This window comes from Rana temporaria, chromosome 8 (genome assembly GCF_905171775.1).
Source record: "Rana temporaria chromosome 8, aRanTem1.1, whole genome shotgun sequence".
In the NCBI taxonomy this organism is placed as follows: Eukaryota; Metazoa; Chordata; class Amphibia; order Anura; family Ranidae; genus Rana; species Rana temporaria.
The window spans coordinates 110,250,000-110,267,657 of NC_053496.1; the positions used below are offsets into that span (position 1 = coordinate 110,250,000).

Below are 17,658 nucleotides of genomic sequence, written 5' to 3' on the forward strand. Positions count from 1 at the left end.
GGCAAACTAGTCACATATCATAAAGATAGGATGGCTCTCTATGTATTATTCCCCATAAGATGTGACCTCCCTTGTAGTGTTGGAAAAGCATTGAGTGGGGCCTGTGTTATATAAAAATATATGTGTGTGTCAGAGAGCTGTGCTTACCTGCAAGCCTCCAGGCGATGCTCCATTCAGTCTTCCTCCTCAAGGCCTGCAAAGCAGGCAAAACGCTGACCTCCTCATGGTTCCAGGCTGCAGGCTGCAGTTTGCTGGAACAGAGAGGTCCCTTCCTCCCAAACCCCCCCCCCCGTCGGGAGGGGCATTTCCTGTTTGAGATTGCTGGGGGGGAAGGGCGGGTCAGTGGCTTAAAGGAAGGGGCGGCCCTTCCTTGTTTGTTCCATTCAATACTTTGGAACTGAGGAGAAAGACCAGAGCGGCAGCACGGGGGCGCCGAGGACACACAGTGGCCAGAAAGGATATTGCAGTCTTCAGAGGACTGTTTTTCAAGCCTAGAAATAGGCTGTTTCTTTCCATCTCATAGTTTTTCTTTGCAATACTACTCAGGGGGACAGAATGTTTTTTCTTTCCTGGATTTGAAAAAAAAAAAAAAAAAAAAAAAAAAAGTCATCTAGGGGAGAGGAAGCATTTTTTATCCCCCAAACAGGTGTTTGGGCAATTAACTTTTATAGTTCCAAATACCAATAGGTAGCAGGTGTACCTCGGTATTGTACCATGGCATCCGGGTCAGAGGGTACAAGAGGTGGGGATTCCCCCAGAGAGTCTGAGGTCTCGGACAAAGCTATGCCGCTGCTTTCCCCACAGGGAGCCTTGGGGCCATCGGGATCTGGGGCTGGAGCTGACGCGGGTCAGTCCAACCCTAAGATGGTCACGGAGGAGGTATTACTCACCTCTTTAAAAGAGATGCAGAAAAGCATGGGTAGCCGCAGCTATGCGGGGCAGTAAGCGGAATAGATCTCCGTCGCCCGAGCGCGGACCCTCAGAAGAGGAGGTCCTTTCCTCAGGGGAATTGGACGACCTCTTGGACAAGGACCAAGTAGGTTCAGGGATCGAAGATCCGGATACAGAGGAGTCTGGGGCAGTTCAACTTGCCAGTACCAGATCTCCAGGTATCGACGGTTTCAGCTTTGGGCTCACTGAGGGCGCCTCAAAGCAATGCTGTGTTTCCGATCCATCCTCTATTAGAGGGAATTTTGTTCCAAGATTGGAACAAGCCAGATAAGATCTTCTTACCACCTAAAAGGTTCTCTGTCCTATATCCTATGGAAGAAAAATTTTCCAAAAGATGGGCTACTCCTGCAGTGGACGCAGCCATCTCATGTGTTAACAGATCGTTAACATGCCCTGTAGAAAACATACAGGTGTTCAAGGATCCAGTTGATAAGCGCTTGGAAGCACTACTTAAGAACTCCTTCACTACTGCAGGGGCAGTAGTACAGCCAGCTGTGGCTGCGATTGGGGTCGCTCAAGCATTATCGGATCAATTTAAGCAGATGCTTAAACTTATTCCGGCCCAGCAGGCAGAAAAATTTTCGGATGTCCCTAAGGCCATATGTTTTACGGTAGACGCAATCAAGGATTCTATCCAGCAAGCGTCACGATTATCGTTATCCCTTATCCATATGAGAAGACTCTTATGGTTAAAAAGCTGGGAGGCTGAGCCCCCATGCAAGAAGCTCCTGGTAGGGTTCCCCTTCCATGGAGGACGACTCTTCGGAGAAGACCTAGATAAATACATTCAGACCATTTCAAACGGCAAGAGTACTCTCTTGCCAACTAAGAAGAAGGTTCAGGGACCTGCGTTTAAACGACAGTATTCCCCTGGGCAGGGGCCCTCTAATGCCAAGCAGTATCGACGGCCTCCTGCAAAAGCAAACTTCGGCTTCAACAGCAAATCACAAGGACAGGCTGTTAGAGGCAAAAGGCAGTGGTTTCGCAAACCAGCAAAACCAGACCCCAAGCCAACCTTATGAAGGGGCGCCCCCACCCACGAAGGTGGGGGGAAGGCTGCGACTCTTTTCAGAGATTTGGGAAGCCAGCATTCCCGACGAGTGGGTACGGTCTTCCGTGGCCACAGGCTACAAATTAGATTTCCTAAGGTTTCCTCCTCCTCATTTCCAGAAGTCGAGGATTCCAAACGATCCGGAAAAGGGAGCCGCATTAAGATCGGCATTAGATCATCTACTTTCCCAGGAAGTAATAGTAGAGGTACCAGTCCTGGAAAAACAGGGGCTGGGTTTCTACTCCAACCTATTCATCATCCCAAAATCCAAGGGAGATGTCAGGCCAATTTTGGACCTAAAGATGGTAAATGCATATCTAAAGATCCGCTCATTTCGGATGGAATCCGTGCGGTCAGCAGCTGCCACACTCCAGAAGGACGACTTCATGGCGTCCATAGACATAAAGGATGCCTACCTTCATGTTCCAATTTATCAGCCACATCAAAGATATCTACGCTTCATGGTGGCTTCGCGTCACTTCCAATTCGTGGCGCTTCCCTTCGGGTTGGCTACGGCCCCCCGGGTGTTCACGAAGGTCCTAGCTCCGATCCTAGCCAAGCTAAGGATCCAAGGGGTCACGATCCTAGCATACCTGGACGACCTCCTAGTCATAGACCACTCGTCTCCCGGCTTGGAGCGAGCAGTGGCCCTCACGGTCCAATACCTCGAGAGGTTCGGCTGGGTCCTAAATTGAGAAAAGTCAGCTTTCCAGCCCACAAGGCAGTTGGAATATCTCGGCATGAGATTAGACACAGAACAACAAGGAGTGTTCCTACCTCTGAGGAAGGTAAAAGCCATCAAGGAATTAATCCTACTGGTTCTAAGCAAGAAAGAACCGACTATTCGCCTATGTATGAGGTTACTAGGCAAGATGGTGGCCACATTCGAGGCGGTACCATACGCCCAGAGCCACACTCGCATCCTACAGGCAGCCATCCTGTCAGCATGGAGCAGAAGGCCACAGGCCTTGGATATCCCGTTGCCGCTCTCATCAAGAGTCCGACAAAGTCTGTGTTGGTGGTTAGACCCTCAGAATCTACTGAAGGGGAAGTCTTTCAGCCCAGTGGCTTGGAAGATAGTGACCACAGACGCCAGCCTGACGGGCTGGGGAGCAATTTTGGATGGTTGCACTCGCCAAGGTACTTGGGCAAAGCCAGAGAAGCAGTTGCCCATCAACATCTTGGAGCTCAGAGCTGCTCGACTAGCCCTCAGGGCTTGGACGTCAAAATTGCAGGGGTTCCCGGTGAGAATTCAATCAGACAATGCCACGGCCGTGGCATACATAAATCACCAAGGGGGAACCAGCAGTCAAGCCGCTCAGAGAGAGGTGAGCTTGATTCTCCTATGGGCAAAGGCTCATGTGCCCTGCATATCGGCAATATTCATTCCAGGAGTGGACAACTTTCAGGCGGACTTCTTAAGCCGCCAGACTCTATGGCCGGGGGAATGGTCTCTGCATCCACAAGTCTTTCAAGCACTCTGCCAAAGATGGGGAGTGCCGGACGTGGATATCATGGCATCGAGACTCAACAAGAAACTAGACAGGTTCATATCCCGCTCAAGGGATCCGATGGCCTGCGGAACCGATGCGTTGGTTTGCCCTTGGCATCAGTTCAAACTTCTTTATGCGTTTTCCCCGCTCCAGTTACTACCCCGCCTGCTGCGCAGGATCCGGGTGGAGCACATACCAGTCATCCTGGTAGCTCCAGCATGGCCCAGAAGGGCATGGTACTCACTAATCTTAAGGATGGTAGTGGGAGACCCATGGACTCTTCCTCTACGGCCAGACCTGCTATCGCAAGGTCCGATCCTCCACCCTGCCTTACGGCATCTAAATTTGACGGCCGGAAGCTGAATCCCTGATTCTCAGGGGTAGAGGTCTGTCTCAGAAAGTAATCTCTACCCTAATCAGAGCCAGGAAACCGGTCTCTAGGGTGATTTATTACAGGGTCTGGAAGGCCTATGTAGGCTGGTGTGAGTCCAAGCGATGGCTTTCTCGCAAATTTACCATCGATAGAGTATTAAGTTTTCTCCAGCTAGGAGTGGATAAAGGATTGGCATTAAGCACAATCAAAGGACAGATTTCTGCTCTGTCAGTGTGGTTTCAGCGGCCGCTGGCCACCCACTCGCTGGTTAAGACCTTCCTTCAAGGGGTCTTACGTATTAGACCTCCAGTTAAATCCCCGCTTTGTCCGTGGGATTTAAATGTTGTTCTGTCAAGTTTACAGAAACAACCGTTTGAGCCGTTGGCTGATATTCCTTTGGTTCTACTGACAAGGAAGTTAGTATTTTTGGTTGCCATAGTTTCCGCAAGAAGAGTATCGGAACTGGCGGCCTTATCCTGTAAGGAACCATATCTTGTTTTTCATAAGGACAGGGTCGTTCTCCGCCCTCATCCTTCCTTCCTACCGAAGGTCATATCCAGTTTTCATTTGAACCAGGATTTGGTATTACCATCCTTCTTCCCTAAACCTACTTCCAGAAAGGAAGGGTTGCTGCATACCTTGGATATTGTCAGGGCCATGAAGGCCTATCTTAAAGCTACAAAGAAGATCCGGAAAACAGATGTGCTGTTCATTCTACCGGATGGGCCCAAGAAGGGGCAGGCAGCTGCAAAGTCCACCATTTCTAGGTGGATTAAGCAATTAATCACTCAGGCCTACGGCTTGAAAGGGTTGCCTCCTCCAGTATCATTAAAGGCTCATTCTACTAGAGCCATGGGCGCATCCTGGGCAGCACACCACCAGATCTCTATGGCTCAAGTTTGCAAGGCGGCAACCTGGTCTTCTGTCCACACGTTTACAAAATTCTACAAGTTGGACGTAAGAAGGAATACTGATACTGCCTTCGGGCAGGCAGTGCTGCAGGCTGCAGTTTGAGACCCTCGGATTCCGGGGGCTCCTCTTGTTTGAGTTAAATTTAAAAATTTAAGATTATTTTTCTCAACTAAGTTGGATTTATTATGATTTGAGTATATCTCTAAATTAAATCCTTTTGTCTTGGAGATGTTCTCCCTCCCCTCATTGTAAGCATTGCTTTGGGACATCCCATATAGTAATGAATGCCGCTCTGTGTCCCGTGATGTACGATAAAGAAAAAGAGATTTTTAATACAGCTTACCTGTAAAATCTTTTTCTTGGAGTACATCACGGGACACAGAGCTCCCACCCCTCTTTTTTGAGGACCATTTTGGGAGGCATACTGCTTGCTACAAAACTGAGGTACTCCTCCTATGGGAGGGGGTTATATAGGGAGGGGCATTTCCTGTTTGAGATTGCCAGTGTCTACACCTGAAGGTACTCCATATAACCCATATAGTAATGAATGCCGCTCTGTGTCCCGTGATGTACTCCAAGAAAAAGATTTTACAGGTAAGCTGTATTAAAAATCTCTTTTTTTCTAGTAATGGCGGAGATCAGGGACTTATAGCAGGGCTGCGATATTGTGACTGACAATCTGATACTTTGTGGGAACCAGTGACACTAATACAGTGATCACTGTACTAATGACACTGGCTGACAAGGGGTTAATCATCTAGGGCAGGGGTCTCCAAACTTATTAAACGAAGGGCCAGTTTACTGTCCTTCAGACTTTAGGGGGCCGGGCTGTGGCCACTGGAAATGGCAAAAATGTTCCGGTATCAGGCGTAAACAGGAGTAAACAATGCCACGTTTTTTAGTGTCAGTAAGAGGAGGAATTGTGCCCCTTTGTTGGTGTTATTAGAAGGAAATTGTGCCCCATTGTTGGTGTCATTAGGAGGAATTGTGCCCTTTTGTTGGTGTCATTAGGAGGAATTGTGCCCCATTGTTGGTGTCATTAGGAGGAATTGTGCCCTTTTGTTGGTGTTATTAGAAGGAAATTGTGCCCCATTGTTGGTGTCATTAGGAGGAATTGTGCCCCATTGTTGGTGTCATTAGGAGGAATTGTGCCCCATTGTTGGTGTCATTAGGAGAAATTGTGCCCCATTGTTGGTGTCATTAGGAGGAATTGTGCCCCATTGGCGTCATTAGGAGGAATTGTGGCCCATTTTTTATGTCAGAAGATGAAATATTGCCCCAAGGGCCAGATAAAAGCAAGAAAAGGGTCACATCTGGCCCCTGGGCTGCAGTTTGGAGACCCCCTAATCTAGGGCAATTAAAGGCTTAACTGTTATTTGAGCGTTATTGAGGCATTATTCAAGCGAAGCCTCATCTGCAATCCCAATGTGCTGGTAAAGCACCGCTAAGACCCTAACGTTTTAGGACGTTTTTGCAGTGCCTCAGTGTAAAAGGGTAAGGCGTTTTTACAGCGCTTTCAATTCATTTCAATAGAGAGTGGCATTTTTGGAGCGTCTTTTTTTCAGCGCCCAAAAGCTGCTCCAAAGATGCTGTTTACAGGACTCAGTGTGAAAGGTCCATTGAGACACACTTAAATTGTTTGTTTTTTTCTCTTTGTGTATGTTTAGGTGACCAGGGGGTGACGATGGGGGGGGGGGGGGGGCGCCACAAGATTAGCTCGCACAGGGCGCCTGAACACCTAAGGCCGGCCCTGTGCGTGAGTGAATCCAGTCGAGACCACCATAGTAGAGGACAGCAGGAGAAGCAGAGTGTGACAGACCCAACCAGGACAAGGGGCTTTTGGAGTGGACTGCAGGGTAGCCTCTTGCCAATGCCTACTGCTCTATTCTTGGGAGATGTGTGCCTGGGGGCCCCTTGGAGTGGTCTTGCTTCAGATTCAGCTCCTGTCTCCCCAAAACAGACTCTGGAAATTTTAGGACCCGATTACAGATTTGAGGCCTTTGTGCCTAAACCAGCAATGACTGCTTTAGACTGAGACCCAGAGTAGATGTTAATATAATCCACTCAAAACAGCCTACTGCTGGGGTCTCCTGCTATAATTTGTTTAAGGTGTTGTGTTAAGTGTCTTTGCCCCATTGAATGCCTCCTAGGTGTGAATTCCCATTGAGTCGCCTATTGCTTCTCTCTGCTCGGCTCTTGGAGATGTGATTTATATTGTGTCCACTTTACCTTGTTATCGAACCATTGTAGGATATTTGTGAGTTATGCTTATGATAATGTGTAATACATACAATGCAAATACTTTGTGTATCCAGGGTTGTGGGCTTGTTGCCGGATTGTCTGGTCAGTCACCCCCTGGCTAATCAAGGCTTGTTGTTGTATGTTCATGTTGGCTGTTCCTTAGATGTGCTAATTGTCTAGGATAATGTGATTAAGCTCTCACCTCATCTGGCATGGTATATATTCTGTGTGAATTTACAATAAAGTAAGTTCCAGTTTGCACCTAAACTAGTGTCGTCTAGTTCTTGGGTGCTCAGCTATAATATCTGGTTCCAGACTGGAGAAAGCTGTATACTGATGGAAGCACCCAAGCTGGGTGCTGGACAGTCCATCACATTTGGTTGGCAGCAGTGTGATGCTTCCTGCAGTCTGGGACATCCAAACCACCACCGGGATCCCAGGTCTGGATAGAGGAGTGGTACAGATACCAGCCACCAGGGAAGAGGAATTCAGGAGGCTGCAAGAGATGCGGGTGCACTACAGGGGACCAGTGTTGGTGCAGGTTGTGCTGGGATGGTATCATTCCGTCCGTCGGCAACTCTGGAAGGAAGCACTAGACCGTGAGCACTGCCACCAGGGAAAAATTCTCCTCTCCATCCAGGTAAGGTACTGGTCACAGTATGAAGTGTGAGTGCTGTTTATTGGGAAGGAATAACTGCACAAAGAGTGGACAGCTGAGTTGAGCAGGCTGGTCTGGGCAGAGATGCCTTTGGACTAGAGTCATAGAGCCCTCAGCTGGTATGTAGCCCAAGTGAGTGGAGTTTCTAGCTGTTCAGGAATGGGAGCTGGAGATCGCCTACAGACAGTCCCGACTGATGTGCCGGCAATGGGGCAGAGTAACAGTGTACTTTTCTTTCCTCCACGTGCAGCTATGGAAGCAAAGCTGTTATGGCGGATGCAGCAAGTGCTGACTCACCTTGACAAACCTGTTTCTGCATAGGACGAGCTTGGATGGAGGCCGCAGTTTAAGCACCAGGGAGGAGAGGAAGCAGCCCTCACACCCCAGCCACGGATCCCAGAAAGCATGGATTTAATTTACTTTTTATTGGAGGATGTAACTGTTACCGGGATCCAGAGAAGATTGTGAACCCCCTATCCCCTGCCACAAACTCCAGAGACTGGGTATTTAATAGACTTTTCTGCTTGGGAGGCACAACCCAGTTGGCCTTCAGCAGAAGAGCTAACATCAGGGCAGAGCGCTGCTGACCTCTGACTACTACCAAGTGGAAGAGCTGGCATCAGAACAGAGCCATCATTCTGCCCAGGACTAACAGCACTGCTGAAGCTCCAGGGAGCCAGGGTGGGCAGATCTTCTTCCCAGTAGCAAGCCGATACAGAAAAGCTTGAACTCCAAGCTGAAGCACTGGCAACTGGATAGAGGGTCCAAGATCTCTGCCCCGCACCAGCAGCAGTTCCCTGTGACCCAGAGAGAGGCATAGTTTTCCTTCCTCCCAGCGGCAGATCCAGTCCATCAGAGGAGCTGGTCATCCTCCCTCCCCAGTGGCAGATCCAGTCTGGGAGTGGAGGAAGCCAGCCTCCCTCCCCAACGGTTAGCCAGAGTGGATGATGTGGGGGTCCCCAGCGGAAGTGCTGGCATCAGGGGAGAGTGCTACCAACCTCTACACAGCATGGGCAACAACTTCGGAGCTCCAGGGAGCCAGGGCAGTGGGCCCCCCACTCCAGCAGCAGAAAGGGCACCGGGTGGTAAAAAGACCACCCAGCTGAAGCACTGGCAGCTGGACAGAGGGTCCAAGACCTCTGTCCCACACCTTCTGATGACAACCCTTGCCTGTGGCGAAGAATGGAAATCCATGTGGACTAACTAAAAGGTCTGGCACCTTGTTGGTCTACTTTTGATGGGGGATTAGGGGTGTAAAAGAATGACCCGTGACAAACAGACTTTTGCAGGATGAGGGGTACTCCTGTGCCAGCGTCGCTAATAACTCTTGGGTCTAGGGTCACCCTGTGTCCCTTTTGGGCATAGGGTGACTGAGAAATATTAATTAGAAATTACATGAGATGGGACATTACTGATAGTTCATATTGCCGGATCTTGAGATATTGCAAGTTGTTGGTTAATGTTAACCCAACCGGTCAATAGTGACTCATTCCTCTGTGTAGACTGTTGACATGCTAATTGAGTCTGCTTCTGAAAGACCTCTCATTGTGTGATGCTGCTTTGTGTGAATTCTATTGATATAAGATGTGGAATGGAACTTGTCAAGCTGTATGCGGAGACAGAACGTCTGTCTAAGATGTGGAATGTGACTTCTCAGGTGTAGTAATTAGGTTCATGTTAAAAATGTCAGCCTGGCGCCGAAATGTCTGGATACTGATTAGTAATTAGCCCATCTGAAGGTGTATTGAAGCCCCAGTGTGTGATGATGGGGGTGGAGAGTATATTTGTTCCTTTCATGCTTGAACTGTATAAAACCCTGCGAGTGTACCATTAAAGATGTCATTCATTTGAAACCAGAACCCAGAGCTGTGTGTCTCGGTTATTCTGGGAAATGATATGGATCGGGTCCTGTCGGTTGGAGTGTCAGATAAGCTGTTGTGGTTGATGGAAGGGAAATCGTAAACGGTGGTGACTGTTACAAGGGGGTTGCCTCCTACCCACTGAATATGGCCCATGCAGGAGATTGGGTATTTTGTCTGCTTTTCCCAAATCGAACATGGAAAAAATGCAGTTCAGCATCTGATCCCATGGATAGAGATCATTCTGTAATGATGAACAACATGATGAACGATGAGAGCAAGGCCTGGAATAATTTTCTGAATAAGTACAACAAAGCTTCCCTTCTGGAGTGGATGGAAAGGTATAATTTTCCTCTTGTACGGGTTAATGGTTAAAGGAAATATGGTGGTCCTCCTGCAGACTGGGTTGGAAAAGCTCCTCCACTTGGGAAATAAATATTTATCAACAATATCACTTAAATCTCTGAAGATAAATTAATTCCACTTTTTTAGACTGCTGGAACATTTTGTCTTCTGATGACTTGTCTAGTGGACAGATTACACAAGTTAAAGGGGTTGTAAAGGTTTTGTTTTTTTATTTTCTAAATAGGTTCCTTTAAGCTAGGATGTAGTCCCAAGGGAGGGGCGAGCACGCTGACTAACCCCCAGCCAGAACCGCTTGGATGATGGGGGCAAGCTTACAGGAAGTGAGAAATTCAGACAAAGGGAAAAAAATACATTTTAGTCCCCTTTCACACTTATACGACTTGTGCCACGATTTTGGACTGCAAAATCGTATGACAAGTCATTCTCAAGGATTTTCAATGACTACCATTCATACTGGCACGACTTTAAGTTGTGCCTACTTCAAAGTAGTTCCTGCACTACTTTGGTCCAATTTTGATGCCATTTATACAGGCATTCATTGAAATCGCCGTTCGCCAATCGTGGTAAAATCGCGCGAATTTGAAGTTGCACAAGTGTGAAAGGAGTCTTAGAAGGGGAAATCGAAGGAAAAGGTAAGTGAACCAACAATGCACTAGCTTAAAGGAACCTATTTAGAAAATAAACCTTTACAACCTCTTTAAAGCCAAACTCCTGATGACAGCATGTGTAATGTACTTTGTATATTCAGGGTTGTAGACTGTTGTCAGGGATCCCTAAATAACCAAAGCATTGTCTAGGTGACTAGTTTTGGGTAACTGTTTTTTAATTAGATCATGGTTTATTTATGTTGGCTAATCCTTTTGGAGGCTCCTACGTGATGGGATTCATCTTGTGTCAACTCTACCTCGTTATCTAACTATTGTGTGGTGTTTTGGGTAATATTTGGTTTTTATTTGTGGTGAATGCCCTAATTTTGAAGTGTATTAAAACCTGCATTTCTGTTCCATAAACAGTCATTCCTTTGGTTCTTCTCGCATCTCGTCTGTGTATGATGTGTGGGGTAAAAGGGCTGGTATTGGCTCTTGGTTTGCTGGAAGGATTAAAGAACAGGAGGTACTGTTTGGCAGAAGCACCCAAGATGGTTGCCAGGCTTTCTGTCACATTTGTTGGCAGAAGTGGGGTCTGTTTCCTCCCTACGGGCAGACCAAACCACCACTGGGACCTGGTTCTGCCCAGGATGTACTGGAATTGAAGCGCGATCCCCAGGAGCTGTGAGAACCGAGCGATTGGCGGTGTTCGCTTGTTTGGTTCTCCGTGTTGAAGGTGCCAGTGACAGATGCAGCATTGAACTGATGCTGCATCCACCTAGGTATGAATCTAAAAAAATAAATAAAATATTTTTCCTTTTAAAGCTACTACAAACTGGCACAAAAAACGTTACCGGATTTTTATTTTTTTTGAGCTTTTGAAACTGTAGCGTGCTTAAAGGAACACTAAAGGTTCGTTTTTTATTAGATCAATTGATTGCTGTAAGCTAGAGCATTTAAATATCACTTACCTCGTTTTTCCTTTTGACCTCCAAAATACAGTAATCCAGGTTTGAAAATGCCATTTCCTGTCACTCCTCTTCTTGCTTTCCACCAGCATCTGAGCCGTTTTGCATGGTGGAAAGCAGAATGTAGCAAGAATGAATGTGCACCGCAAACCAGGAAGTCAGTGAGAATAATGATTCAGGAGTGACGGAGGTGAATAAAACGGCTCGATTTCAACAGGTATCAAACTAGTTATAATGCAAAACATTACTTTTTACTTTATCAGCTACTGTCAGACTTTAATTTAGGAGGAAAATATTCTTGTCTTTACAAGCCCTTTAAAGCCTAGAGCTTATTTACCTGCCTATGTATTTTGTATTTCCCTCATCCATATCTTAGATTTACGCAGCTCGGTCACACAGCTCAGACCTGTCAGGGCAAGAGACATGATTGTTCTCTGCTGCAGTTTAACACTTTGAGGTTAGAGCTCCAATTTAATGGTATGGAAGTGTCCAAGTCTGTTTTTTTCCATGTACTGCACAGCCACATTGCAGGCTTTAGTGTAAAAATAACAATTGTTGGAAAGACTAACCCATGTGTACAATGTTCTTGTGTCAGATATTGAAAATATTCTATTCTTTTAGCTTCTTACTATGCGGCAACAACACAGACCAGATTTGTTGAATGTCCTGACAACTACTCTGACTTCTGCTACCATGGCACATGCAGATTCCTTATATCTGAGTGGGAGGCCTCTTGCATGTAAGTGTGTGCTGTTTGTTTTCAAGTTGTAAAAATTGTAAGTTCAAAGTGCAATATCCCAATGAAACCAGACCTGCTTTATTCAGATTAGTGATGGCTATAGTCAGGGCAGGACTTGGGGTGTTGAGCGGGGGGGCGCATTAAATAAAGTTGTTGCGCGGGGGTGGGGAATGCGCATTAAAGTTGTTGAGCGGGGGGGTGCTCTCTTCCCTTCAGCAGACATCCACACACCGCTTCGGTTCCTCCTGGGGGGGGGGTTTGCAGTTATTGAGCGGGGGGGGGAGTACCTCTCGCCTGTGCCGACAGCAGGGGCCACAGACTGTCATCAGCCCGGCTGTCGGCTTTCTTCCCTTCAGCAGCCACAGTCCTCCACACACCGCTCCGGTTCCTCCTGCTTCCATGCTGCCTCCTCTTGCAGTGCGGGAAAATTAACCCTTTCGCGGGACTGCGGGAAGAAGCTGTCTGTGCGGGAAAGTCCTGCAGAATCCATGCGTGTTGGAAGGTATGCGCAGGGCCGCCATCAGGAATTTTGGGGCCCCTTACACAGCTTAAGGCATGGGCCCCCTGGAGCAGAGAACCGGGGGGGGGGTGCTGCCGCCTGAAATTGAGAAGTAAGGGGGCTGCCGCAAATTGAGAAGCAGGGGGGGCCGTTACAAAAAAGAAGAAATAAAGATATATAATATATAAAAAAAAAAAGGGGGGGTAGCCATCGGGGGCCCCTGGAGACCTCTGGGCCCTTTAATAATAATAATAAAAAATGTTTTTTATATATATATATATATATATATATATATATATATATATATATATATATATATATATATATATATATATATATATATATATATATATATATATATATATATATATAAATATTTTTATAAAAAATAAATAATAAAAAGGGGGGGGGGGGTTGCCATCCGGGGCCCTAGGGACCATTGAGTCCAGTCAAGCCCAATGGTAAGTCCGGCCCTGGCTATAGTATGTAGGCCCTAATGTCCATACTGCAAGACATCTTGCCGTAATGCACAACTTCATAGTAATGTTATGCAAATGTATTGTTTGCAGTTCAGGCTTGGCAGAGCCATGATTATACATGGAAGCCTCTGTCAATATTTAACAAAATGTCTGCCTTAAAACAAACATTTCTGAAACGGTATAAAATTGCTACTTTATCTGATTGCCCGCAAATGCTGAACCATTCCAAAGGACAAAAGTCTTGTAGAGTCAAATCTTACATGCTCCCTCACCTTCCCATTCATTCCTTTCGGTCCATATTTAATGGGCTACCTCAAATAAAGGAAGGGGTGGGTAAGCTTTGCCTTTTATTAGGGTTGTCCAGATACCGATACCAGTATCGGTATCGGGACCGATACCGAGTATTTGCGGGAGTACTCGTACTCGCGCAAATACCCCCGATACCTAAATAGAATACTTCCCCCCCCCGCCGCTGCCGCCGCATCGCGCTGCCGCATCAAGGGACATGGCTAGAGGGACATTGCTGCATATGTGAGGGACATGGCTAGAGGGACATTGCTGCATATGTGAGGGACATTGCTGCATATGTGAGGGACATGGCTGCATATGTGAGGGACATGGCTAGAGGGACATGGCTGCATATGTGAGGGACATGGCTAGAGGGACATTGCTGCATATGTGAGGGACATGGCTAGAGGGACATTGCTGCATATGTGAGGGACATGGCTAGAGGGACATTGCTGCATATGTGAGGGACATGGCTAGAGGGACATTGCTGCATATGTGAGGGACATGGCTAGAGGGACATGGCTGCATATGTGAGGGACATGGCTGCATATGTGAGGGACATGGCTAGAGGGACATGGCTGCATATGTGAGGGACATGGCTGCATATGTGAGGGACATGGCTGCATATGGGGGGGACATGGCTGCATTTGGGGACACATTTAAAAAAAGTATCGGTATTCGGTATCGGCGACTACTTGAAAAAAAGTATCGGTACTTGTACTCGGTCCTAAAAAAGTGGTATCGGGACAACCCTACCTTTTATCAATAAATGCAGAAGCTGTGCCTGTCAGGGCATCCTGGCATTTGGATGTAGAAATGAAGCTTGAAGGATGCTTCCTGTCCCTGCCAAGTGAGGCCACACAAACCTTGCCAAGACCTGTGCATGTGCTATGTAGTCTCCATTCAGTTCTTAGAGTTTTTTGTACCGGCTCATAAGATTTTGATCTACGGCTGTGTGGCCTCTATCCAATCGTGTGCCTGGTTTTTAAAAACCCTCATTGAGAGTATAATATATATATATATATAAATTTTTTTATTTTATTTATTAACAGCAGGGTTTCCCAACCAGGGTTCTCCCAGAGGCTGTCTTGCAGGATTCTTTAATAAAAAAAAAAAAAGCCAAAAAGATGTGTTTTTTATTTATTTTTATTTGAATGCAAATTGTTTAGTATCACTAGTTTTTTTTAAAGAACTATATTTTGGTGTTGATTATCCCCAGTTTGATTTTTAGTCTTGTTTTTAATTCCTAGATGTTTCAAAGGCTTTCTTGGAATTCGCTGCGAGCATGTGGATCTGTTGCAGGTGAAGGCTGCTGATCATCCTTTCCTGCGAGAGGTGGCACTATCGGTGATCTTTCTGGCTATAGTAACCCTAAGTAGCACATGCTTTGTGATATAGTAAGTGTAAAACGTGAACACTTTGTTTCCACTTACTATGTGCTAGAAGTATGTTTGACAGTTTTTCCTGTTCCCCCTTCATTTGTAGGGTGACTTGGTGTGTTGAACCATTGATAAACTGTACAAACAACCTGTATGGCTAGTGTTCTTTAGGGACAAGCAATATTGAGTCTTTTCAAAAAATGTGGGCAAAAATTCACCTTTGGCAGTGAACTGTATTGGTGTCAAAAAAAGGGAACAATGTGTGTGTGTGTGGGGGGGGGGGGGGGGGGGGTTGCTTGCCTGCTCTGTGCAATAGATTTGCACAGAGTAACCCTGATCCTCTTCTTTTTGGGTCCCCCCCGCCAGTGGTTCTGGCTCCTCCTCTGCTGCCGCTTGTTCCCAATAGCAAGCCTTTTGCTATAGGGGCACTCGCGCAGGCTCGCTCCCAAGCCATGCTCCTGTGAATGGACATTTGTCCTTTTACATACAGAGCACAGTTCGACCCCAGCCCCACACTCTCTCCTCATTGGCTCACTGACTGTGATTAGTGGGAGCCAGTGGTTTCCACTGATGTAAGCCAATGAGGGGCGAGAGACCAGGGGTAGATGCTGCACATCACTGGCTCGAGATGGCGCTCAGGTAAGTATAAGGAGGGGCTGGGGAGGTGCGCCCAGAAGATTTTGTGCCTTAATGCATTGCATTTAGGTAAACAAAAAAAACAAAAAAAAACTTCTACCTTTTAAAACTATTAAGTCTTGCTTGATCACTTCAGGCTGGCCCCTTATGCAGGTTTAGCTATGTAAAACATTAAAAATAAGTGCATATACTGTTAAAAATCCAGTAATATGCTGGTTCTCCCTGCTCTGCACATGCTCTGTTGCTTTATATTTTTTTCACTGTGCCAAATTTGTAGAGGCCGATATTCTGACAGCCTAAACATTTACTGCTAGTCAGGGGCTCTGGGCTTCAGCAAAAGTTAAACTTTAAGATTGTCTTAAAGGCGGAGTTGCAGCCTCCCTGGCGCTTATCTTTGCCTTGCATCGTGTCATTTCCTGTTTGGAAATACCACAATGCTACAAGCGGAGGATGTCCATTGACTCCTGGGATTGATGATACTAATATCCCAGGAGTCAATGCGCAGCCATAAATGACACTGTGGCAAGGTACAGTTGAGGTGTAGCAATTGGTGTGCAAATAAGGTACTTGGATTACTCTAAAAAGTCTAATGGGGGATTAGAAAGTGATCATGAATGGGGGGGGGGGGGGGGGGTTGCAGGCAAAGTTTAGCATTTTTTGGACATCTTGGTCTGTTGGGCGCTAAAAAAAGTCCGACCGACATAGATTAAGCTGCAATATATTCCATTTTTGATTTTTGGCTTCAGGTACGCTCTTTTTTAAGGGATTTTTTTTTTTAAGGGTGCAGTGAGTAAAGTGCTTTTGAGGGTTACATTGGGGCTGCATTAGCCTTGGTTAATAAAATAGAAGTATGGCTTTCTTCTTTTTTTTTTTTTTTTTTTTTTTTTTTTTTCCTAATCCTACTTCCCTCGGATGCTGCTTCTGTCCCCAGCGCCTCTGCACTTAAAACCAAGCGATCAAACACCACTGATCGCTCCAGTTTTTTTTTGTTTTTTTTTTAGAGCTCTGTGAGCAGAGCCCTCTAGACTGTCTGTCACAGCTCTCTGCTCTTCTCCCCCACACTCATTGGGGCACTGGGCTGTGGAGGGGTCACCTGACAGATCCAGACTTTATTGTTGCAGCGCCTGGACTGATATTAGTGACATCAGCAGAGAGCAGACTCCAGTCCGCTATCTGCTGAAAATGGGTCACAGGAGTGCAAAACAAACTGCACACCTGTGATCTATAGGAGAAGCCCGGTCAAATGAGCTTTGGCTGTACTTCTCCTTTTTTAAGGTCCTATTTTCTGGCTATGAAAAGACAGTGAAAAAATGTAAACTGAAACTTATGGACTAGTTTTAACAGACCTGCAGTGCACTTGGGGCACTGCACAGAACTGCACATTTTTGACTGCATGTTTACATGCATTTAAATTGCACTTGAATGCGTTTTGCGCTGTTTGCAGTGCATTTTTCTATGTTTTTGGGCTTGGCTTTCTTGGCGTAAAAGGGCCCGGTGTGGTGCATTTGAAGTGCGTTTGTAGCACGTTGCCTGCATTTTCGGTGTGGAGAAATGCAGTATGCTCTACCTGTTTATCTGAATATATACAGTGACTCAATTGTTGAAGGCAAAGTAACTATAAGACAGCCAGGCAACTAGCATTTTAGAAGTTCACAAGTAGAACCTATACCTTTAACATGGCCACTGTTGCATCGTCCCAAACTAGACTCTCCCAGAACTTGTAGGCAACAAAGGAGTACACCAAATTGTATTAAAGTAATGACCACTTTATTTGTACAACAAATTAAGAGAATACGTATCTTAAAATGTAAACTCTGGTATAACAAACAATACTTATAATATACAAACTAATAACACTTTGTCTGGCAGGTATACATGGCAGTTTACACTTACAAATTTCTTAATTCAAAATTTTGCCCACAGGGCGTTTCAATCTTATCTTATTGGCCACAATCTTCATCTGGGGATTAGGGATATCTTTGCTATATAGGAATGTTGAACATAAACCCGAGAAGTTGAAAACCAAAAGTCTGTATTCTGGATAGACTGGACAGGGACATTGAAGCAAGAGGCCACATGCATGGATTACATCAGAGAATGAAGAAGCTACATACGAGACCACCATTGACTGGCCATGCGATGCATTACACCAGTCAAATGAAAAGCGCCTAGGCAGATT

At 46.2% G+C, this 17,658-nt stretch overlaps 1 protein-coding gene across 4 annotated transcripts in view; it reads left to right on the plus strand.

The window, feature by feature from the left end:
- The window catches only part of LOC120908962 (protransforming growth factor alpha-like), a 47,331-nt gene that overhangs the window by 22,052 nt on the left and 7,621 nt on the right, over window positions 1–17,658 (plus strand). For all 4 annotated transcript variants that reach the window (XM_040320498.1, XM_040320496.1, XM_040320497.1 and 1 more), the window contains 2 exons: window positions 12,081–12,198; window positions 14,715–14,861. In XM_040320498.1, coding sequence (XP_040176432.1) covers window positions 12,081–12,198; window positions 14,715–14,861 — 265 coding nt within the window. The remainder of the gene's footprint in view (window positions 1–12,080; window positions 12,199–14,714; window positions 14,862–17,658) is intronic.